The sequence below is a fragment of the Engraulis encrasicolus genome, chromosome 12 (assembly GCF_034702125.1).
Source record: "Engraulis encrasicolus isolate BLACKSEA-1 chromosome 12, IST_EnEncr_1.0, whole genome shotgun sequence".
NCBI classification, from domain to species: Eukaryota; Metazoa; Chordata; class Actinopteri; order Clupeiformes; family Engraulidae; genus Engraulis; species Engraulis encrasicolus.
In genome coordinates, this window is record NC_085868.1 from 47,676,741 (window position 1) to 47,697,093 (window position 20,353).

A 20,353-nucleotide genomic window follows, 5' to 3' on the forward strand; every position below is an offset into this window, starting at 1 on the left:
GCGTGTGCATGTGCGTCGTCAAGTCACAGAGATTAGGAGACTGGAGCCACATGAGAGTGAGGCACTGGGCAGACATGTGGCATGACCATACAGGCAGAGAGCCATACAAATGTAATTTCTCTCGTGAGTTTCACTCAGACCGTCTGCTGTGGTTTTCCGGTAATAGATACATTAATGGGAAGATTATGATATTTTGAAGGTTGCCCAGTTCAGCCAATAACGCATATAAAAAGAGGGGCACTAAGTTTGGAGGGAAATTGATCCACGGGGCGATTAAACCACTTAATACTTAAAAGAACCGCACAGATCAATCTCATTGGGGATGTATGGGCAGAGGGCACATCTGATATCGGAGCAATGAAGGGTGAAGGGGTTGCCGAATGGTTGTAGTATGCACACAAACACTCTACACTTTTCCACATTAGCTTGCTTCAAGCCTCCTTTGCAAATTGCTTTCGACAAAGTAATATAATGCAATGCAATTGCAGTGTCTGTTCTATGTAACAAGCAGTCTTTTTAATAAAACATATTACAATTAAAGCATTCACTTGCACTAGTGCCTGTGGACATACTGCATGGGAGTGGTGTCTAGTTTGCAGTAATAGCAGAGCCATGGTCCATGGTAAAATGTCATGTAATGTGATGTAAGGCATCAGTGCTGTCTAATCTATTCTAAAAGCAGGAGGGGTGGGGAGGGGGTTACCTTCTTGACCAGGTCCATGGTGAAAATGTAAATATAATAGAATATAATGTATGGTATTGGTGGTATCATGTAGAGTAGACCGCATGATTCTGGTCTATGTGTGTAATGCACTGTATTGTAGAGCTGATGCACTTGCTAATAGGCTACAGAACAATGATTATATTGACTTTTGGAAGGAGGTGAAAACGATGAACAACTGCAAAACATCTCTGCCCTCTGATATAGATGGGGTGTCTGGTACTGAAAATATTGTTGAAAAATGGCGTAAGCATTACCAAGATCTATTTAATTGTATAAAGAATGAGCCATTTGAAGTTAATCATATTGATTCATCTGAAAACTTTGTAATAAGATCTGATGAAATTCTTGAGGCAATATCTGCACTTGATAATAATAAAGCATGTGGCATGGATCAAATCTGTGCTGAGCACCTGAAGTATGGCAGCAAGAAACTCTGCCCTCTTTTAGCAATGTGTTTTACTGGACTCCTCACCCACGGAGTGCTACCTGAGTCTCTTTTGGCCATATTGCTTGTTCCTGTACTGAAGGACAAAGCAGGCAAACTGAATAGTATTGACAACTACAGACCTATAGCGTTGTCTAGTATTCCCTCCAAAGTTTTAGAACAGGTCCTCATTAAAAGGCTTGATGTTTTTCTCTTAACAACAGACAACCAGTTTGGTTTTAAGAAGAAACATGGCACTGATATGTGCATATTTGCGTTAAAGGAAATGGTAGCTCAATATGTGAACCAGAACTCCACTGTTTTTATGTGTTTCCTCGATGCTTCTAAGGCTTTTGACCGCATAAATCATACTAAATTATTTATTAAATTGCTACAGAGGGGGGTCCCAAAGGTCATCATCAGGATCCTTGTGTACTGGTACAGCCAACAGACGATGCGTGTCAAATGGGGGTGTGGTATATCCACCCCATTTCATGTATCTAATGGTGTCCGCCAAGGTGGGCTTTTATCTCCTGCCTTGTTTAATGTTTACATGAATGACTTATCTGCCCAGTTAAGTTTGTGTTCCACAGGCTGTTTTATTGGTAATTCTTTGGTGAATCACCTTATGTATGCAGATGATCTGGCCATTGTGAGCCCATGTAGTGCTGGGCTGCAACAATTACTTAAAGTATGCACTCAATATGGGCTTGTTTATGACATTAAATTTAATGCAAAGAAAAGTAATGTCATGATAGTGAGAACAAAAGAAGATAAGAAGATGACATTCCCTGTTTTCTATTTGTGTGATAGCCCACTTGTGGTGTGTAAAGAAGTTAAGTACCTTGGTCATATAATTTCGGATGATCTCAGTGATGATCGTGACATATATCGTCAACGACGTAAATTGTATGCCCAGGCCAACATGTTACTTCGCAAGTTTAGCATGTGCTCAGTCAATGTCAAATGCTCTCTGTTTAAAGCCTTCTGTACACCCATGTATACTGCTCACTTATGGTGTAGGTATAAGAAAAGCAGCTACCAGAAGCTGACAGTAGCATATAATGACTCTATGAGACTGTTGATGAAGCTACCAAGATGGACCAGTGCTAGCAACCTCTTTGTGTACTCCAGTGTGCCTGGGTGTGATGCAGTCTTGAGAAATGTTATTTATAAGTTCATGTGCAGATTGGACTGCTCTCAAAACTGCATTATTCAAACCCTAGTGAGTCCAGTAAAGTGTTCTGTAAGGTTCTCCTCCAAGCTTAGGCGACACTGGAGAGAGTGCCTATTTGTTTGATGGGTGTGTCCCCATCTTTCATTTTATTTTCTTATTTTATTTCTTATTTTTTTCTTTGTCTTAACTTCTCTATGTAATGTATTGACTGTTGTCTTGATATGGACCATGTACTTTGAGTCTGAAGTAAATAAAGAATTGAGAATTGAATTGAATTATATGGCATTGGTGGGATCATGTAGAGTAGACAGCATGATTCTGGCCTGGTCTATGTGTAATGCAGTGTTTTTTTAACCTGGGGTGCGGGCACCCCCTTGGGGTGTGCCAGAGATTTCAGGGGGTGCGTGGATTGTTTTTTGTTGTTGAGGATGCAACCAAAATTCTGCTTGCGAACATTATAATTAGGCCAAATCAAAATCAAATTAAAACATGTTTTGGTCCCCATGTATAGTGATTAAGGTATTGGTTAATGTCTCCAGCAAGAATCACTGTAATTAATCACTTAAATCAGTTTTTAGTGTGTATACACGTGCGTGCGGCTTGTCTTGGACACAGTTAAGGGGGTGCGTTAAGTAAAAAAGGTGAAGACCCACTGGTTTAATGTACTGTATTGTGACGTATGGTATTGGTGGTATCCTGTAGAGTAGACAGCATGATTCTGGCCTGGTCTATGGTGAAATGTACTGTATTGTGACGTATGGTATTGGTGGTACCTAATCAGACAGTGTGGCCTACCTTCCTGGCCTGCTCTACTGTATTGTGACGTATGATATTGGTGGTATCTAATCAGACCGTGTGGTCTACCTTCCTGGCCTGGTCCATGGTGATGAAGGAGGGGATCATGGACTTCCTTAGCGAGTACTTGTCATGCCACAGCCGATCCGTTTTCACCGTAGGGTCCGAGGCCACGAAAAACTACAATCAAAAACACATATCAAGTGAGAAACAAATGAAACTAAATGTAAATGAATCTAGTTCATAAATACACTGAACCAAAAAAAAAATGCCTCATCCTTAACCCTGTGCAAATAACCCTGTGCACCAATTTGTCCTGTTGGCATACTCTGAAGGTCGTCCACCAAAATCTGTATATTGACACTCTTGGTTTTGCTCTGCACTTCCTGCTTACTACAGTATTGTGTCTCACTAGCAAATGCAGTGTGTGTGTGGGGTGTGTTGTAAGTCAGGCGTTCTGAAAACTTAACCATGACATGGCCCCCATAATGGTAGATTCCAGCCAAGGCCTTACAAAGGTCGTGCCACACTAGTTTTTCGGTGTCCCACTGTGTGTAAAATAATAATGATAATAGTATAATGTTCAGAGATGCGATAGATTACTATAATGATGTTCTTAATGTTAATATTGTTTAGCTGGTTTTTATTTTGTTTCACGTTAGTTATTCAGTTTATTCAATTACGGCGGAATTCTCCCACCCGCTTAAGACAAAAATAGCGTGCAACAGCGCCTCCGCAGTTACTCAAATCCGTGATTAAGCGGGGTTTACGCGGAATTTTACCAGTTGCGCACTTTGGGTGGGGCCAGGCCAAAATCAGGGAGTTTCGCATGTAAATGAATCCTAAGCGTATTCTCCCGTGCACTTACGCGCGTTTGCCTTTACGCGCATCAAAGGGCTGTAGTAAGGTCAAGCGCCACTATGAGGTAAAATGTAATATTGCATTTGATGCTCGCTTGGCTCGCATTTTGAACATGTTACACGGTATGCTTTGTTGATGTTCCTTACCGTCAGCGTGAGTCCAAATCGAAATTCATTCACAGTTCCACATTGACATCCTACATTAATTGTGACAAAATATGACCAGCTGCCCAGAGCATGTTCTCATATCGGTGAACTTACAAACAAAAGCAGGTAATTAATTAATCAGTATGAGGATCATCATGTTGTCTCCACGGATGGTAACCAAAACCAAAAACACCTTGTTGCAGGTTGCACCATGCACAAGTAGGCTAAATTGACAAGGCACGTCAGACTAAAGACCGCTGTTCCAGTCGTCCTCACAGCCACCCAAAGTATGCCTATTCAAAAACAACCTTCACCATTTTTACTATGTTGTAGCCACGACGTTAAGTAAAGGGTTTTTATTTCAACTCCTCCACTTTTGTGATTTATTGGAACTCGTGCATATGTGCATGTAACCTATTAAACTTTCTGAACTGATGCCCGACATACAAAACCACCACATACTGAGGTAGGCTACAGGTTGTCCTATCTGTTTTTGTAAGGCAGAAAATATTTCCTGAATGTCATTACAGCTAAACGTAAAAGGTAGGCTTACATATCAGAGCATGTCTTTGGCATTTCGCTTCTGGTCTCTATTACACCCCATCAGCTGCACGTTTAAGTCCTGGCTTGGCATTGCATGCCCATGTCCAATTAATTCCCATGTCTGCGACAGAATATAAAGTCTCCATTTTTTCATGACGATCGATTTCCTTGTTCATTCTTCAGCATGCATGTAGCCTAAGTGTAATATGCTGACGGACAGCTGAGATCCACATATTTCCAATTATTTTAATGTCACGTTGCTGTACAGAGAAGCGGAGAAACACTTTTAAAAGTCAGCAAACAGGCCTACTATGTGTTTGTTTAACTGTGGGAATGATCAGCATTTTAAATCACTTTTTGATTTCCGGAATTGTCCAGGCAACACGCCAAACTCCATTTTTAACAAAACGTTCAATCATGTTTATTATTTCAATCAACCTGTTGCGCACCAAAACGCTCAGCTGAGTTCCCGCCAAAGGGACACATCGCGTTTCCATCTCATTATCTCACCTCCAATACTTGCCTTCTGCTTGTGAAAAGGAGCGGAGGTTAGATTTTGAAATGCTTTTGCAAGAGGACTTTTGGCACGTGGTTTTAAATTCAAAGTTAAAGTTCAGTGTTGGATCTCAATGGACTGCCGAGGTTTTCACATGGTTGATCTGAAAATCCATGCTCCATAGTTTCTTTGTAGCCACAACTGATGAACTTGGCGGAGACTCATCCCCCCATTTAGCATATATCACGCCTATGTTGGGCTACGCGCTGTTTTTCTGAGTTAAGCGTGAGGGGTGTGGCGACGTTCCAGAGGGGAGAATACGCGCAAGATAAGACCGCGTAAAATATGCGCGCGTAAAACCGACTTAAGTGGAGACGGGAGAATTCCGCCCTTACTTATTTTGTTGTCCTATACTTTTCCTGTCACCCTCAGCCCCTCCCAGCACCTCCTTCTGTCCCCCACTTTGAAAACATACAATCGAGGACATAATGTAATGTCATAACGTGGCACCAACGTGTGTCTGTGTGTTCTCTGAACAAGTTGCATTTCTCTCTTAGTTCTGTTAGCGAGTTGCACAACTTTGTATGTGTCTGAAGTTCTTGTGTGCGACTGGCAAGACCTTGTCTGTGTGTGTGTGTACTTTTGTTGCTGAGGTACAGGCCTTTCGAGCACAAATGTCCACGCAAGCCAAACGCTTACAAGGCCAAGAACATCTTCATTAGCCCCACACAATAGCGTACCATTAAAATGTCACAGGACAAAAGTAACAGCCGGTCACACCAGGTCTTAAAACAAATGCCCCAGCCAACCCCTTTACCATGCCCTTCCAACAGCTCCTAAATGCACCGCAAGCCACTTCTGACCATGCCCTGCTAGACCACTTAAAGCAACACGAGCTTAGTTTTTTCTAACTTAAAATTAGACGTAAAAAATTAGCTTGTCTTGATTTTGCTATCAACCTTCAGTGACCCAAGATGAAACTGCTACAGTGCACAGCATTACCGCAGAGATACACCAGCGGCGACGCGATTCAAGCGTCAGAGTGTAGCAGCAAGCGATACGAGAGATTGAGGAGACTAGAGTATGTCCGTACAGGCAGAAGGCAAAGCATTCAAGCATTCCCATTGGCTGTGGTCACTGACCTCTATACAGTCATTGGCTGTCGCGGCTTGTCGCCGAACCGCGTCATAGAAAGTTGAAAAGATTTCAACTTCAAATTGTCGCGCTCGTCGCGCAAATCGCTCTAGTCTCCAGAATCGCTTTTGTCTCTCGACTCAATACAAAGTCAATTACTTCCGTCGCTCGACTCGCTCAGATCGCCGCTGGTGTATTTCTGCGGATAATGAGTACACCCCTGTTGACAAGTGACATTTTGAACATATTTTAATAAACACACAAATTATTCCCAAAACGCTCATAGAGTAAGTGTAATACAACATCTTTTGAGCTTACGACAGAAAAGTAAGGTCAATAGTATAACTTAAATGACACGGCCCCCCTTAAATGATACGGCCCCTTCTCAGACACTTTAACATAGGGGTGTACTCACTTTTGCACCAGCATAATTTCACAAAAAAGGTCAAATATGTCATTTAAGTTATACTATTGACCTTGCTTTTCTGTCGTCAGCTCAAAAGATGTTGTATTACACTTGCTTTAGGGAATAACTTGTGTGTTTATTAAAATATTACTTTTCAACAGGGGTGTACTCATTAATGATGTGTACTGTACTGTACTACTTCATACTAACAAAGTACCACTTTTGTAGCGTTGAATTGCTTTGATTATCTCGATGAGCATGTAAAATAACCACTTTAAAACTTATGGAGGATATGGAGGAATGCCTACGCCACCATGCCACTATCATTTGTTGCACTGAAGACTGAGATGCTTTGAATCTCATTTGACTTGTGTATAGATAACATTGTAACATGTACACACAGTATAAAATAAAGAGCAATGTTTTCCATTCTTCTATTCGTTCTATTATTTTATGCCTTTAGTCTGAAGAAGAGCACAAAAACTCAAAAACCTTGTGGTGAATAAGTATTCAGACAGTCCACCTTAGTTTACTTGTAGCAGTCTTCTGCTTGACTCCTAAGTTCTGTTTGTGTGCAACCACTGTCTATGCATTTAAGTTATCATGTGCATAGTAAGAACAAGATACATTCTATATCGTTACTCCATTCCATTCCATTCCAGTAAACATGCTGGTCTCCACTTCATTCCATTCCATGTCTGTATGTTGGACTTTCCATGACAGTGTCCCCATGGCAGTGCCCACAACTCTGCCCACACCCCTCTGGCTATGGGAGCGGTCCCATGGGCCAGCACATACAGTACAATAGGACATCCCAGACAGATTCATTAGGCCCTGTTCTGGGATGTCAGACCAGAGAGAGAGAGAGAGAGAGAGAGAGAGAGAGAGAGAGAGAGAGAGAGAGAGAGAGAGAGAGAGAGAGAGAGAGAGAGAGAGAGAGAGAGAGAGAGAGAGAGAGAGAGAGAGAGAGTGAGAGAGAGAGAGTGTGAGAGACAGAGTGTGAGAGACAGAGTGTGAGAGACAGAGTGTGTGTGTGTGTGTGTGTGTGTGTGTGTGTGTGTGTGTGTGTGTGTGTGTGTGTGTGTGTGTGTGTGTGTGTGTGTGTGTGTGTGTGTGTGTGTGTGTGTGTGTGTGTGAGTGAGAGAGAGTTGCAGTGTGTGTGAGAGATATTGGGCCCAACAAAGAGATCATAGAGAGCAGTTGATGCAGTCTAATGGGTACTGCAGTCTCATGACCTGACCTTTTGGAATTCTTCACGCATCTCGTTCTCCAACTTTATCACCCATTTTAGTTTATTAGAGATACCCTTTCAGAGGATGGGAAAGGGAGCGGCTAAAATGGGGAATTATGTGCATTAACCAACTGCAGATTTAAACGGGAGAGACCTTTTTTCGCATCCCAATTTGATGTTTTCCTGACCCTAGATGGCCTGGAGGGGCGTGACTTGGGCTTACTGTAACTGAGCTTATCTAGACAGATGTTTGAGTGTGGTGTGAGTGCATACTTTACACTTGCAGAGATGACCTCTCACAGGACACAAGGTTGAAAAAAGTCAAGTAGCAAAGAGAGATATCCTCCGCGCTCCTGCACTTCACAATCTGGTGCGTCTCGGGAAAGGACTTGGTAAATGCAGGGGAAGAAAGGAGTCACCGGAGCATCTTCAGATGTGGAAAATAACTTGTTTTATTGGGCAAGCGCCAAGACTAACGTTAACGTTTTTGAAAAAAGTCAAGTCAAGGGAGAACTTTTTGGAATCCACATTGACATTTTTTCGACCTAGGATGCCATGAAGAGGTGTGGCTGAGGCTCTGTATAACTCAGCTCTTTTGTCTCGCTAGATGCTTGTGTGTGTGTGTGTGTACTGTATACACTTGCAGAAACGACGGTACAGACCTCGTGGTAGGTGTCCTCCAGCTCTCCGTCGTAGATCCAGCGGTAGAGGAAGTTGAGGATCGGGTGGGACACCAGGCCCAGGATGTGCTGCACCAGGGCGCGCATGTTGGGGTCGCCCGTCTTGCCGTACGCATGCACCGCAGACGCCAGCTCGCCCCCTTTCCTGCCTGGAGGGCACACATACAGTACATACACATTAGCATTCTTTAATTTGGGTCTCTAAAATAGACATTACCCACACAGTATGTCGATAAGAAGGAAAGAAAAAAGGAAAGAAAGAAAGAAAGAAAGAAAGAAAGAAAGAAAGAAAGAAAGAAAGAAAGAAAGAAAGAAAGAAAGAAAGAAAGGACCGATAGACTGTACCACCCACAACAAATTCCCTATGCACTCAGCCCAAAAGTGAGTTTAAATATTTTTTCATTACTTTTAATATCATCAACAAAGAAAAGAATTGCTATGTGCACCTTGGCAGAAGTCCACGAGAGCGGCCAGGGTTTTGAGCCGGACCTTGGGGTCGTAGGTCCAGATGAGGAGCCTCCTCAGTGTCAGTGTGCTGTCCACTCCCAGGCTCATGGCCTGCTCATCCTCCACCTGCAGCTAGCAGAGACAGACAAAAGCACAGATACCATTGCTCTATAATCAATGTTACTTTGCCATCAAAGGAAATATCTTACATTTAAAATAAATGACATCAAAACTAGTATTTGCATTAAATAAATGTGACATTTGAAAGTGAGAGTTGGATGTTTATACATGCATTAGTTTGAAACGATGACCTCCGCCAAGGAGTTGGACACCTTTCATTATTATTCATTAATTTGTTGGTGCGCAAAATAACTTTTCAATACACTGCTACACGTATTCAACATGTCTGAAGTTGCTTTTATGGGATGATCTAAGCTAAGCCGCCTTGGTGGACTACAGTGCTCTGTGAGGGCTCTTCTTGTTATAAAATGCAATGCAATTAGGGATGTAAATAAAATCGGAAAGTATCGATGTATCGGGAGTATCGGACGAAGATTTAATCGTATCGTATCGTATCGTGGGGCATTCTTAAGAATCGAAAAGAATCGAATCGCTGGCCCCTATGCAATGCCCTAGTTCCATAACACAATAGTAGTGGAAAAGTAATTTGAAAAAATCGAATCGAACCGAATCGCATCATATCATGGGGAATTCTGAAGTATCGAAAAAAATCGAATCCCTGATTTAAGAAATCGATACCGTATCGTATCGTCATGAAGGCTGTGATTTACACCCCTAAATGCAATGCAATGTAACGTAACGTTATGAGAATATAATGTGTCCTACTTGTGAGTGCAGCACTGAGAGAAGCCTGTAGTACTCCTTGAGTTCCTGATGCAGGGAGGCACAAAAGCTCTGTAGAGACAACACACATAACATTCAGGTCACACACACTGGTGAAAAAACATACACTCACACATAACACACACTGGCTAGAAAGAGATACACTCACACATCACACACACTGGCTAGAAAGAGGTACACTCACACATAACACACACTGGCTAGAAAGAGATACACTCACACATCACACACACTGGCTAGAAAGAGGTACACTTGTAGGTCACACATACCGACTGAAGAGATAAAACGATAATCAAAACCAGTAGCTGATGGATCCACAAGTGGAGCTCACAAAAAAGGTATATTTTTACCCCAAATATATACACCTAAAGGGTCTGCATATTGGGCAAATTGGCACCACTGGTGGATCAAGAAGTTGTCATTTCAGTCTTTTAAACCGATTGCGGATTATGTCTTATGTGTTTAGAGGGAGGGTGCGCACATCCACAAGTAGTTGTCCAGGTGCCAGACAAAAGGTAGTGGGTAGTGTGATGAAGCGGTCTGCACACTGTGTATTAACTCCAAAAATACTTTATTTCATTTTAACATACGGCAACGTTTCGATCCAACAGAGGGATCTTCCTCAGGCAATGGGATTATGTCTTGTACCTTGTATATCTTGCAATATCTTTTATAGGGGTGTGCAAAATAATCGTTGCATCGATGCATCGCGATACTTACTCTCACGATACAATGCATCGATTCATGACAAGGTATCGTGATACTTATTTTCTCAATATACTGCATGGAGTCATGACAATTGATTATTTGATAACAATAAAATTCGATTTGCCACGGGCTATTTTGTTCAGTAGAGAATAGGTAATATTTCTGTTGTGATGTAAGCTCTCTCCCAGATGATAGAATGCTTAAATAGAATGAACTGACTTAAGAAAGCGACACAGCAACTGACAAATAAGCTGTATTTTACACATTTACTGAAGTAAATATCGCAATTCATCACAGTAGTACATGAATCGCAAAGCATCGTGATAGAATCGCATCGTGGCATGTGTATCGTGATGCGCATCGAATCGTGAACCCTTTGCCAATACCCACCCCTAATCTTTTACCTAAATAACGAAGCCACTTTGGATAAAAGCATCAGCTAAGAGTGATGTGTTATAAATCCAGACACAGCAAATATTCACTATTTCCACAGTCAGTGCGTGTACAGCAGGGCTTGACACTGGCAGCTGCCAACCGGCCAAATGCTGGTGAAAGTTGGCTGTGGCTAGTAATACTTTCAGTGTCACTAGCCAATTTGGCTGGCAGCGTATTCCTTGGTATGACATACGTATCAAATATTCTGTTGTTTTTTCCTTGTGTATCAATTGTTTGTATTTACTGAGTTCAAGAAAAAGTTCAGTAACAAACACACATTTGCTTGATAATACTTCCATGTAGAAAGCTATACACTCATCTTGCTTTAGCACCTCATCTTCTGAGGTTAGATGTAGGCCTACACTATCATGATTAAAGAGAAAAAAAAACAATATAAAATCTGTGGCTAGTGGCATACCTGAATGGCTAGTGACTAGGGATGCAAATTATCGATTAATTCATTAATCATTAGTTGATAGCCTTATCGATCGACTTACGATTAATTGATAAGCGGCGTTTCCGCCCCAAAATCTCAATGTTTCTCGAAAAAAATTACTGAATCTAAAAATTTTAATTCAAAATTGAGGTAAAATACCACATTTAAATGAATTCCTATTTCAATTCTTTAATCCAAAGGTGATTTAAATATTCCCACTATTCACACCCCTCTTCACACACACTCTTCACATGCCCATTTCACCTGGGTCTCTTGTCAGGTGGATTGTCGATTAATTGTGATTAATGTTTTTTAATCGATTAACGCATTGATCGATTAAAGTCGATTAATCGATTAATCGTTTGCATCCCTACTAGTGACTCAGGAAATCCACTAGCCACACTGGCCGGTGGGTGAAAAAGTTAATGTCAAGCCCTGGTGTACAGTGTTGGGCGGTTTCCTTACCTGTCCCACCAGGCCAAAGGCGCGGTCCAGGCTGCGTGAGTCTGTGTACTTGCGCACCTTGTTGTGGAGCCAGCCCAGCTCCGCCAGACGACTGCTGATGTCACGCAGCGACTTGCACAAGGGCACCTGCGCACAAACACAGTGACACGCTTACACACTGCTTGCTGCACTGTTCCCCACAGCAACATAAAACAGTGTGTTGGTTAATAAAATTCCAATAACAAAGTCCAGAAATGTCCCTGTGCACAAGCCCATAGTAAAGCAGGTGTGAATGTGAGGCAGGAAAAATAAATACAGTAAATTAGTATAAGATCTTAGTTTAGTTTAGTTTAGTTTATTTGATAGGGACAGATACATAACATGTAGGTTGCATAACAACCAAAACAGCAAGCATCATAGCATTTATAGCCAAAAGCTAATTTCCAATGCTCGTCCCTAGAAGGGCTTTTAAAACAATACAATAGCAGCAATAACAAATAAAACAGTATTATCATAAGAACATCCTATACACTCATTCAGTCCAATCATTCATTTTTGAAGCTTTCAATCATACTTAAAATTGGTGTATATTCTTCCATCCATCTCATGCATTCACTAAACATCAGTCACATTTCCTATCAATCCTACATCTGTCCTGTACTTACTGTTATGTATTTTTACACATTATCACCCACTCAATACACACACACGCACACGCACACACACACACACACACACACACACACACACACACACACACACACACACACACACACCAGATCAATTGCCCCCACCCCTCACTCACACACACATGCACGCACCAATTACACCCCCCACCCCCAACCCCCCCAAGAATCTGCAATCTCTACCCAATAAGCACACTCACACATGACTACATACCTGGTTGCTTTTTAGGAACTCCTTCAGCTGAGTTTTAAACTGCTCATGATTGTGAATAGCCTTGATATCAAATGGCAAGCTATTCCATTGATTAGTTCCTTTAATCAGGAATGAAGACTGGCCAAAGACCGTTTTGCGGTGTGGTACCCTACAGTTGCCCAATACAGCGTTCCTGGTGGACCTCCCAGCAACCTGTATTGGTTGGATGTTATCACAAAGCAACTGAGGGGCTTTACCATGCAGACACTTATGAACTAGGATGACGTTAGATAAGGCTATGTAGTTATGAAAGCTTAGCATGTTCAGGTCCCGCTGGACGTTACAGTGATGTGTTCTTATGGACCGCTTACCTAGGATTTTTAATGCTCGATTGTAGAGTCTCTCCAGAGGTTTAACTGCTGAGAGACTTGCCTGTGACCATGCTGTAGTACAATATCCTATGTGGGAGAGTATCATCGAGTGGAGGTATATTTTAGCTGCGTCATATGACAAACAGTCTCTAATTAATCTGTAAGTGTATGAATTGAGTCTGACCGTTTTACATATTTTCTTTATATGTTTGTCAAATTTGAGGTGCTCATCCAGCACCAATCCTAAGTATTTTACTTCTGTGACCTGATTGATTGGTTTGTTGCTGATTTCTATATTTAAAGTGGTTGATGTAAGGCGCCTCCCAGAGGAGAAGCACATTGCCACTGTTTTATTAACATTTAGTGCCAAACATGACCTATTCAGCCAAAGCGCTACAACCTTCAATTGGTCATTTAATTTTTGGGAGACTTCAGCAGCTTTTTTTTTCCATGGACATGTAACACTGCATCGTCTGCATACATTTGAAATTCAGCTTCTTGACAACAATCTGGGAGGTCATTAATAAACATACTGAACAGAATCGGTCCTAGCACCGATCCTTGCGGAATGCCTGTTATGGTTTCCCGCATTGACGATTTTGTATTGCTGATAGCAACACATTGTTCATGATTGGAGAGATAAGACTTAATCTACACCTGGATCCTATTAATGGACATGTTAATGCATTTTTTAAATACTAATCAACATCAAAAGTCCATTAATCTGACGGACAAAAAATGTAAATGGTCTGTAAAGCAGAGCATATCCAACATGTATTAACACTATTTGTTTATATTAAAAGTTCCCCTTGTAGTGACCCCATCCTCATTTAATTAAATATTACGTACTATTACTCTTCTGACCATGGTTGCTTCAAACATCCTCAGGATATTTTGTTACTCTCTGTCCAGACTGTCATATTTCAGGTGAACAAAGGCTCATGTTACCCTCTGTTTATTGCGTCATGTGGTGTGTGTGTTTGTGTGTGTGCATGTGTGTGCACGTGCCAGAACTAATTTTCCTGTAATTAGCTTCCATGATTGTGGTCATGGTTGATTCCCGTTTCCCCATCGTAAACTCTAAAAGCCAGATAATATTTCTACATAATTCAATAAAGCATTCTATGATCTATGACACAACAATTAGTCTAAATCAATTAGCCGTAACTGTTCCAAATAAAGAAACAGAGCGCCAACACATGATACATTAGGCCTTCTAAATTGGAACTAAGATTTATAGACGACTTCAGACAACCCTTCATTGCACAAATAAACAATGTCATCTAAATAGAGCACAATTTTTACAACTGCCAAGAAATATTAACAGACATTCAGTAACAGCTTAGTACCTACCAATCACTTTCATTTTGCTAAAGAAAGAGCCACATGCTACATAGCTTTTGAACTCATCTAATCTACACCAATTAATGTGTATCCACCAAATTCTCCTGAATTCAAAACTGGTAGTGTGATGTCTAACTTAAAAAAAAGAAGTAATGCCGTAAACGAGAGACGTTTAGTTAAGAAAAACAAAAAAACAGTTGCACACAAAACAGCATGCGAAGAGGCTGAATTTAGCTCGCACGTGGTGTCCAGACAGGATATCCAGATATAGAAATGGACACACACACGGACACACTCGGACGACACACACGAGGCATGTCGATATGTGACTGGCAGCTTATTCAGGTCTACACCGTGGCAGGGTGGCAAGGATCATGGTGCCATCTGCCATGCCCACATTCAGCATTCAGCCCCCACTAGCTCATCAGGTGGAGGTATGGGAAGATGGAGTAGTCCGTTCCTAATGAAGAACACTCCACATTAAAGACATTTTAATTTGGAGTGCCTTAGTCGGAGAATTTATTCTCATTTTTTGATCCTGGAAGTACTATACCTTGGACTAAAGAGCACCAAAACCCAAGAAGCCAACAAACTACCGGTATCTGGATAAGAGCACGCCATACTCCACAAACTGAAAACACTCCACATTCTTCAGGGCTTTTGAGCAACTTAGACTGATTGGCAATGGCAATTGAATTTCAACAAACAAAGCAGCTGATGTATTTATTAGCAACAATGATAAGCAACCATGATGGTGATAATTAAAACAAGAATCTGATTTATTTTCATCACTTTGCCAGCCAGATTTGGTCACTTTTTTTTTTTTTTAAAAGTCAAATCTTTATTGTCTGTATTTGAAATCCAGTTGAACAGTCATAGGGTACATGGCTACAATGGCCCCGAGCATGCCCATCAACGCTCCCCTCACCATATCAACTAACCAAATGTTTGTCCACTGCTGTCTGCCCTAGGACTCGACCTAATGTGGGACCCTTCAAAGGACCAACAATGTCCTTCTTTTCTTTTCTTCTTAAGTGCTCTGAATGCTACACTGAGTGAGCGCACCGGTCCATTTGCTGGACCATTGAGCATATAAAAGGAATCTTTGGATGCCCCAGGGAGGGTGAGAGTGGTTGCGCCGCGGTGTGACACTGTCACCAAGCGCACACTACAACCAGGGCTGCTGACAGCTCTGGCCGGGCCCGGGACAAAGTCATCTGAAAGGGCCCCTCCCTCGACACATACAACGCCACGAGGTTCCAATTCTGGCCTTGTCTCTCCTTGGGCCTGCGACAACTGGCCCCTTAGTCCCACCCTGTCGGCTTTCCTGACTACAACTACAACTATTCACTATGTCCATACTGTCTTAAGTCCATGTATATGTACTGTCTATGTCTATACTGTCTATGTCCTTACCTAGATTAGTCTATGTCTGTATGGGAAAGCAAGAAATGTAATTTCAAATTCTTTGTATGACCAGTGCATGTAAAGAAATTGACAATAAAAACCTACTTGACTTGACTTGACTTGACATACACGTTCCCTTACCGGCAGCCATCGCTCCCCAGACGACCCCCTCACCTCCTTCCCGCTGGTGGAGCGTGCGAGGGTGAACCGAATTAGCTCTGGTCAATTTGCCCTGCTCTGAAGCCGCAGCAGGGAAAAGGACAAATCAAAGGGCCCTTTCTTTTCTTTTCTTTTCTTTCCCTTTTTCAAAATGTTATTATTCCTCCCTGCTCTCTGTCTTTCATTCTCTTTCATCTATGAAGGGAGAACACAAACAACATGTGCCTGCTTCAGAAGATAACAGGAATCAACACGGGACTGTGTAGAGAGCAGCGCCATGGCAACCTATTGCTAATCACTACTCACCCCTTCCCCCATACACCACCCACCAGAGCATGTGAACGGAGCGGAGCGAGCGACGAGCGGCGCATGCGCAACAGTGACAAGAGTGCAGAACGAGTTTTAAAAAAGGTCAGCACGAGTGACTGTTCTTTTTTTGCTCCAGTTCGCTCCGATACACAGTAGCTTCTACCTGTTTCAATCGATGCATTTGTTTCTGTGCCCAAAACAGCCAAAATAGGCAGTATTAAGCTAGCCTGGTATGACCCGCCCGTAACGGTAGGGACACATAGGAGGCGAAGCAAGCGAAGCGAAGAGAGGCGAAATCCAACCGTCATCAGGTCGTCGCGGCGAATCAAATGGACTGGAACAGTTATGTTGTTGATTTGATTGGGCCGCGGCAGGCGAATTCGCTCCTCATTTGCATAACATTAAACTTTCTTTAATAATTTTGCTTCGCTTCGCTCCTGTTCGCTTGCTTTCGCTTGCCATCGCCTCTCTCATAGGAATGAATGGCAAAGTTCGCAAATTCGCGTGTATGTGTCCCTACCGTAACACTACTCTCCATTCATATTCATGGTCTGGAAGTTCTTTGATCTGACGCGATGAGAAGTGTGGGAGGATTGCAATAAGTTCTGGTTTGAAACGATTGGAGAGCAAAAAAAAAATTGTGAACCTGTGACTATGAAACATGTGCTGCACTGCACAGCTGTAGCGGAGGTAGCTCTCATTATGACAGACACAACAAGTGGAGTTACAGTAAACCCCCAACACTTTTCTCTGATGGCAAACCACTTTCTTTTGATGGCGGGTAAAAACCGAAAGACTTAACTGTGCGGGTTGTGAGTGGACAGACAGCAAAGGGGTCGATGGACATTTACTGTATGTGAAGGTGTTTATAAGGAAGACCTCAGGCATAAAGGCCAGAGAGAGAGAGAGCGAGAGAGAGAGAGAGAGAGAGAGAGAGAGAGAGAGAGAGAGAAAGAATAGAATAAGAGATAGGTGAGAGAGATAGAACAAGAGGGGTAGAACAAGAGATCGATGAGGGAGAAAGAGAAAACGAGAGAGAGAGAGAGAGCACCTACTCTCTCTCTCTCTCTCTCTCTCTCTCTCTCTCTCTCCCTCATCAATCTCTTTTTCTACCCCTCTTTTTCTATCTCTATCTCTCACCTATCTCTTGCTCTTTTCTTTTTCTCCCTCCCTCTCTCTCTCTTGCCCCCTACCCACACTTATGCCTTATGCCAGTGAGCGGGAGAGTGACAGGTTAAGAGTTTGTGAGTGAGACCATAAAATGTGTGGATGGCCAGTGAAGCGTCTCCTTCTCTCTCTCAGGCCGCTGGCCAAAGTGGCTATTGATCTGTTGCTCTTTTTTAGCACGTTGTCAACCTTGAGGTCAGACAAGGTTTGAAAAAAAAAAGAAATTAAAAAATAAGGCATAAATAAACAGATAAATAATGTGAAAGTCTATCCGACGAGGCAAAGAGTATTTATTGGCAAGTCATGGACGAGTGATTGGAACCAGAATTATGAAGAGATTAAAGTTTCGATTCTATAGTCCCCCTCTGTGCTACTGTAATCAACAGCTTCTGTTCGGACAAACGTGGTGGAAAAATAGAGAACGCACGTCTGTGTGCATTGTGTCTGATGCCATACTGTGCGCAAAGTTGACATAAAATTCGCATGGCAACGCGTAAGTGATTATAAAGTGCATGTACATAATGCAGCAGACAAGTCTCCGGCTTTACGGATTTATTCTAATAGCATAGTGAGAGTGAGTGACAGGAGGCAAGTAGGTGAGATATGGAAGCATCTGGAAAACATCGGGTCAGACTCCAATCCTGGTCCATGGATTTATGCTATTATGGGCCTACGTCTACACCACGCGCACATCATGAGTGCACTTTCATTAAGAGAAATGTGTCTGAATTGTGCCAAATTCATGTTTGGGAGTGTCCATCACTTGTGTGTATTCTTCCAGTGCATCTTCTTTTATGAAACTGTACAGTAACTAACACCAAGAAGCACAATATCAAATGTTCCGTTACAAAATTCCCCCAGGAAATGGAATGGGTTCTCCACTGGGCATTGGGCATCGCACCTTGCAACAAGGACGTAATGTTTTTCCTATTTATACCAAGCATAATGGAACCAATTTACATACGAATTCAAGTTGGATGATTTTTTAAAATGTTTGATTTTCTTGCGACCCTACGATTGCACGATTGTCAGGTGATATCGCTTGTCGTTACCCCATGTACACTACACAATGCGAGACTCACGATTCACCTCCGATTGAGCAAGAAATTGTGGCAAAATCGGGCAAAAAGTTGTACAGTGTAAGCCCGACTTAAGCCAAGATGTTTTTTGGTGAATCAACTATAATGATACTTTATTATGACATGAAGCATTAATGTATGTCCTTCACAGTAACCTTCCTCTATGCAATGCCTGCTTTGATATCAATATGTGTTTGATTCCAAATTTGAGCACAAACGGATCAGTTGTCAAATTAGCACAAACCTTTGAGTCAATTTTGTAGCAGTTTTCAGGGGAGCTCATCTTGATAAACTTGCCATCGATTCCCTGGAAGACATACAAAATGTCCCGGACCAGTGCAACTTCACCTATTTCAGCTGAGTAAAGCAGGGCAGAGAGAGAGAGAGAGAGAGAGAGAGAGAGAGAGAGAGAGAGAGAGAGAGAGAGAGAGAGAGAGGGATAGAGAGAGAGAGAGAGAGGGATAGAGAGAGAGAGAGAGAGAGAGACAGAGACACAGAGAGAGATAGAAGGGGGGGAAGGAGGAGGGAAAAAAACACAGTCAAGGTCAACCAACAAAGAGCAGTCAAAGTAAGTTATTGTGCAATTACTCTTCTCCAGCTATAGGAGGCAGAAGAGTAAGATGTGCTGAGTTAAGAGGAAGTGGACTGAGAGGGTTTTTTTTACCGCCTTGCCCAAATGTGATAATTTGTCTCAAATCGCCCACACTTACAATTAAATATTCAAACGCGGGTGTCACTTAGCCTGCTGCTGAGACTGCTTATTACCCAGTGTAAAAACCCTTTGCCAACCCTGGAAGGCAGGCTTTCCCCATGACAGCGATAAACAAATCACAGTTGTGAAAGAGAGAGAGAGAAATGCACACTCTTAGCCAGCACATTTGGACAAAAACAAACACAGTAGCGTTTGGTCATGAAAAAGATTGATAATAATAAAAAAAAGGAAACGCGCTTCTCAGTAACAGATACTGGAAAAGCCCCGATATTGATAGTGGGGCATTAGGGGCATGGTTAAAGTCAAACATCATCATGCAGCACTCACTCCCTCTCCCTTTCTCCATATCCCTCACTCGCTTCCTCTCTCTCTCTAATGGAAAAGTGTAATGCCCATAAACAGAGAGAGAGAGAAAGAGAGAGAGAGAGAGAGAGAGAGAGAGAGAGAGAGAGAAAGAGAAAGAAAGAGAAAGAGAAAGAAAGAAAGAAAGAGAAAGAGAGAAAGAGAAAGAGAGAGAGAGAGAGAGAGAGAGGAAGCGAGAGAGAGAGAGAGAGAGAGAGAGAGAGAGAGAGAGAGAGAGAGAGAGAGAGAGAGAAGGATTTAGATTGCGCTGCGTGCTATCATTAGGCATGCTTTTAGGGCAGGCAGATGCTTTATTGGCCAATCAATCTGGTCTGAGTAATATATATTCATCAGTGTTTCCCACAGAAATTTTGGAAACTATGGGGGCAGCCGGGATTTTTTTTTTATCCGGGGGGGGGGGGGGGGGGGGGGGGTGTCTTTTCACGGGCCTTTTTTTTGGGGGGGGGGGGGGGGGGGGGGGGGGGGGGGGGGGTATTGGAGCAGTGTAAATGCCAAATGGCAAAACAATGAGTACAGTATGACATTGGCGCATGGAGGAACTATAGGCCTACGCCTACATTTCAGCCATTTATATTTTGAGAAATAAGGCTACATAATACACATGCAGGGGTC

General features: G+C 42.3%; 1 protein-coding gene across 1 annotated transcript in view; it reads right to left on the bottom strand.

The window, feature by feature from the left end:
* The window catches only part of tubgcp3 (tubulin gamma complex component 3), a 40,095-nt gene that overhangs the window by 15,120 nt on the left and 4,622 nt on the right, over nucleotides 1–20,353 (bottom strand). Inside the window, exons 7-12 of the mRNA XM_063211929.1 lie at nucleotides 18,911–19,023; nucleotides 11,973–12,098; nucleotides 9,911–9,979; nucleotides 9,064–9,196; nucleotides 8,600–8,766; nucleotides 3,190–3,300 (exon numbers count right to left, since the gene is read on the bottom strand). Coding sequence (XP_063067999.1) covers nucleotides 3,190–3,300; nucleotides 8,600–8,766; nucleotides 9,064–9,196; nucleotides 9,911–9,979; nucleotides 11,973–12,098; nucleotides 18,911–19,023 — 719 coding nt within the window. The remainder of the gene's footprint in view (nucleotides 1–3,189; nucleotides 3,301–8,599; nucleotides 8,767–9,063; nucleotides 9,197–9,910; nucleotides 9,980–11,972; nucleotides 12,099–18,910; nucleotides 19,024–20,353) is intronic.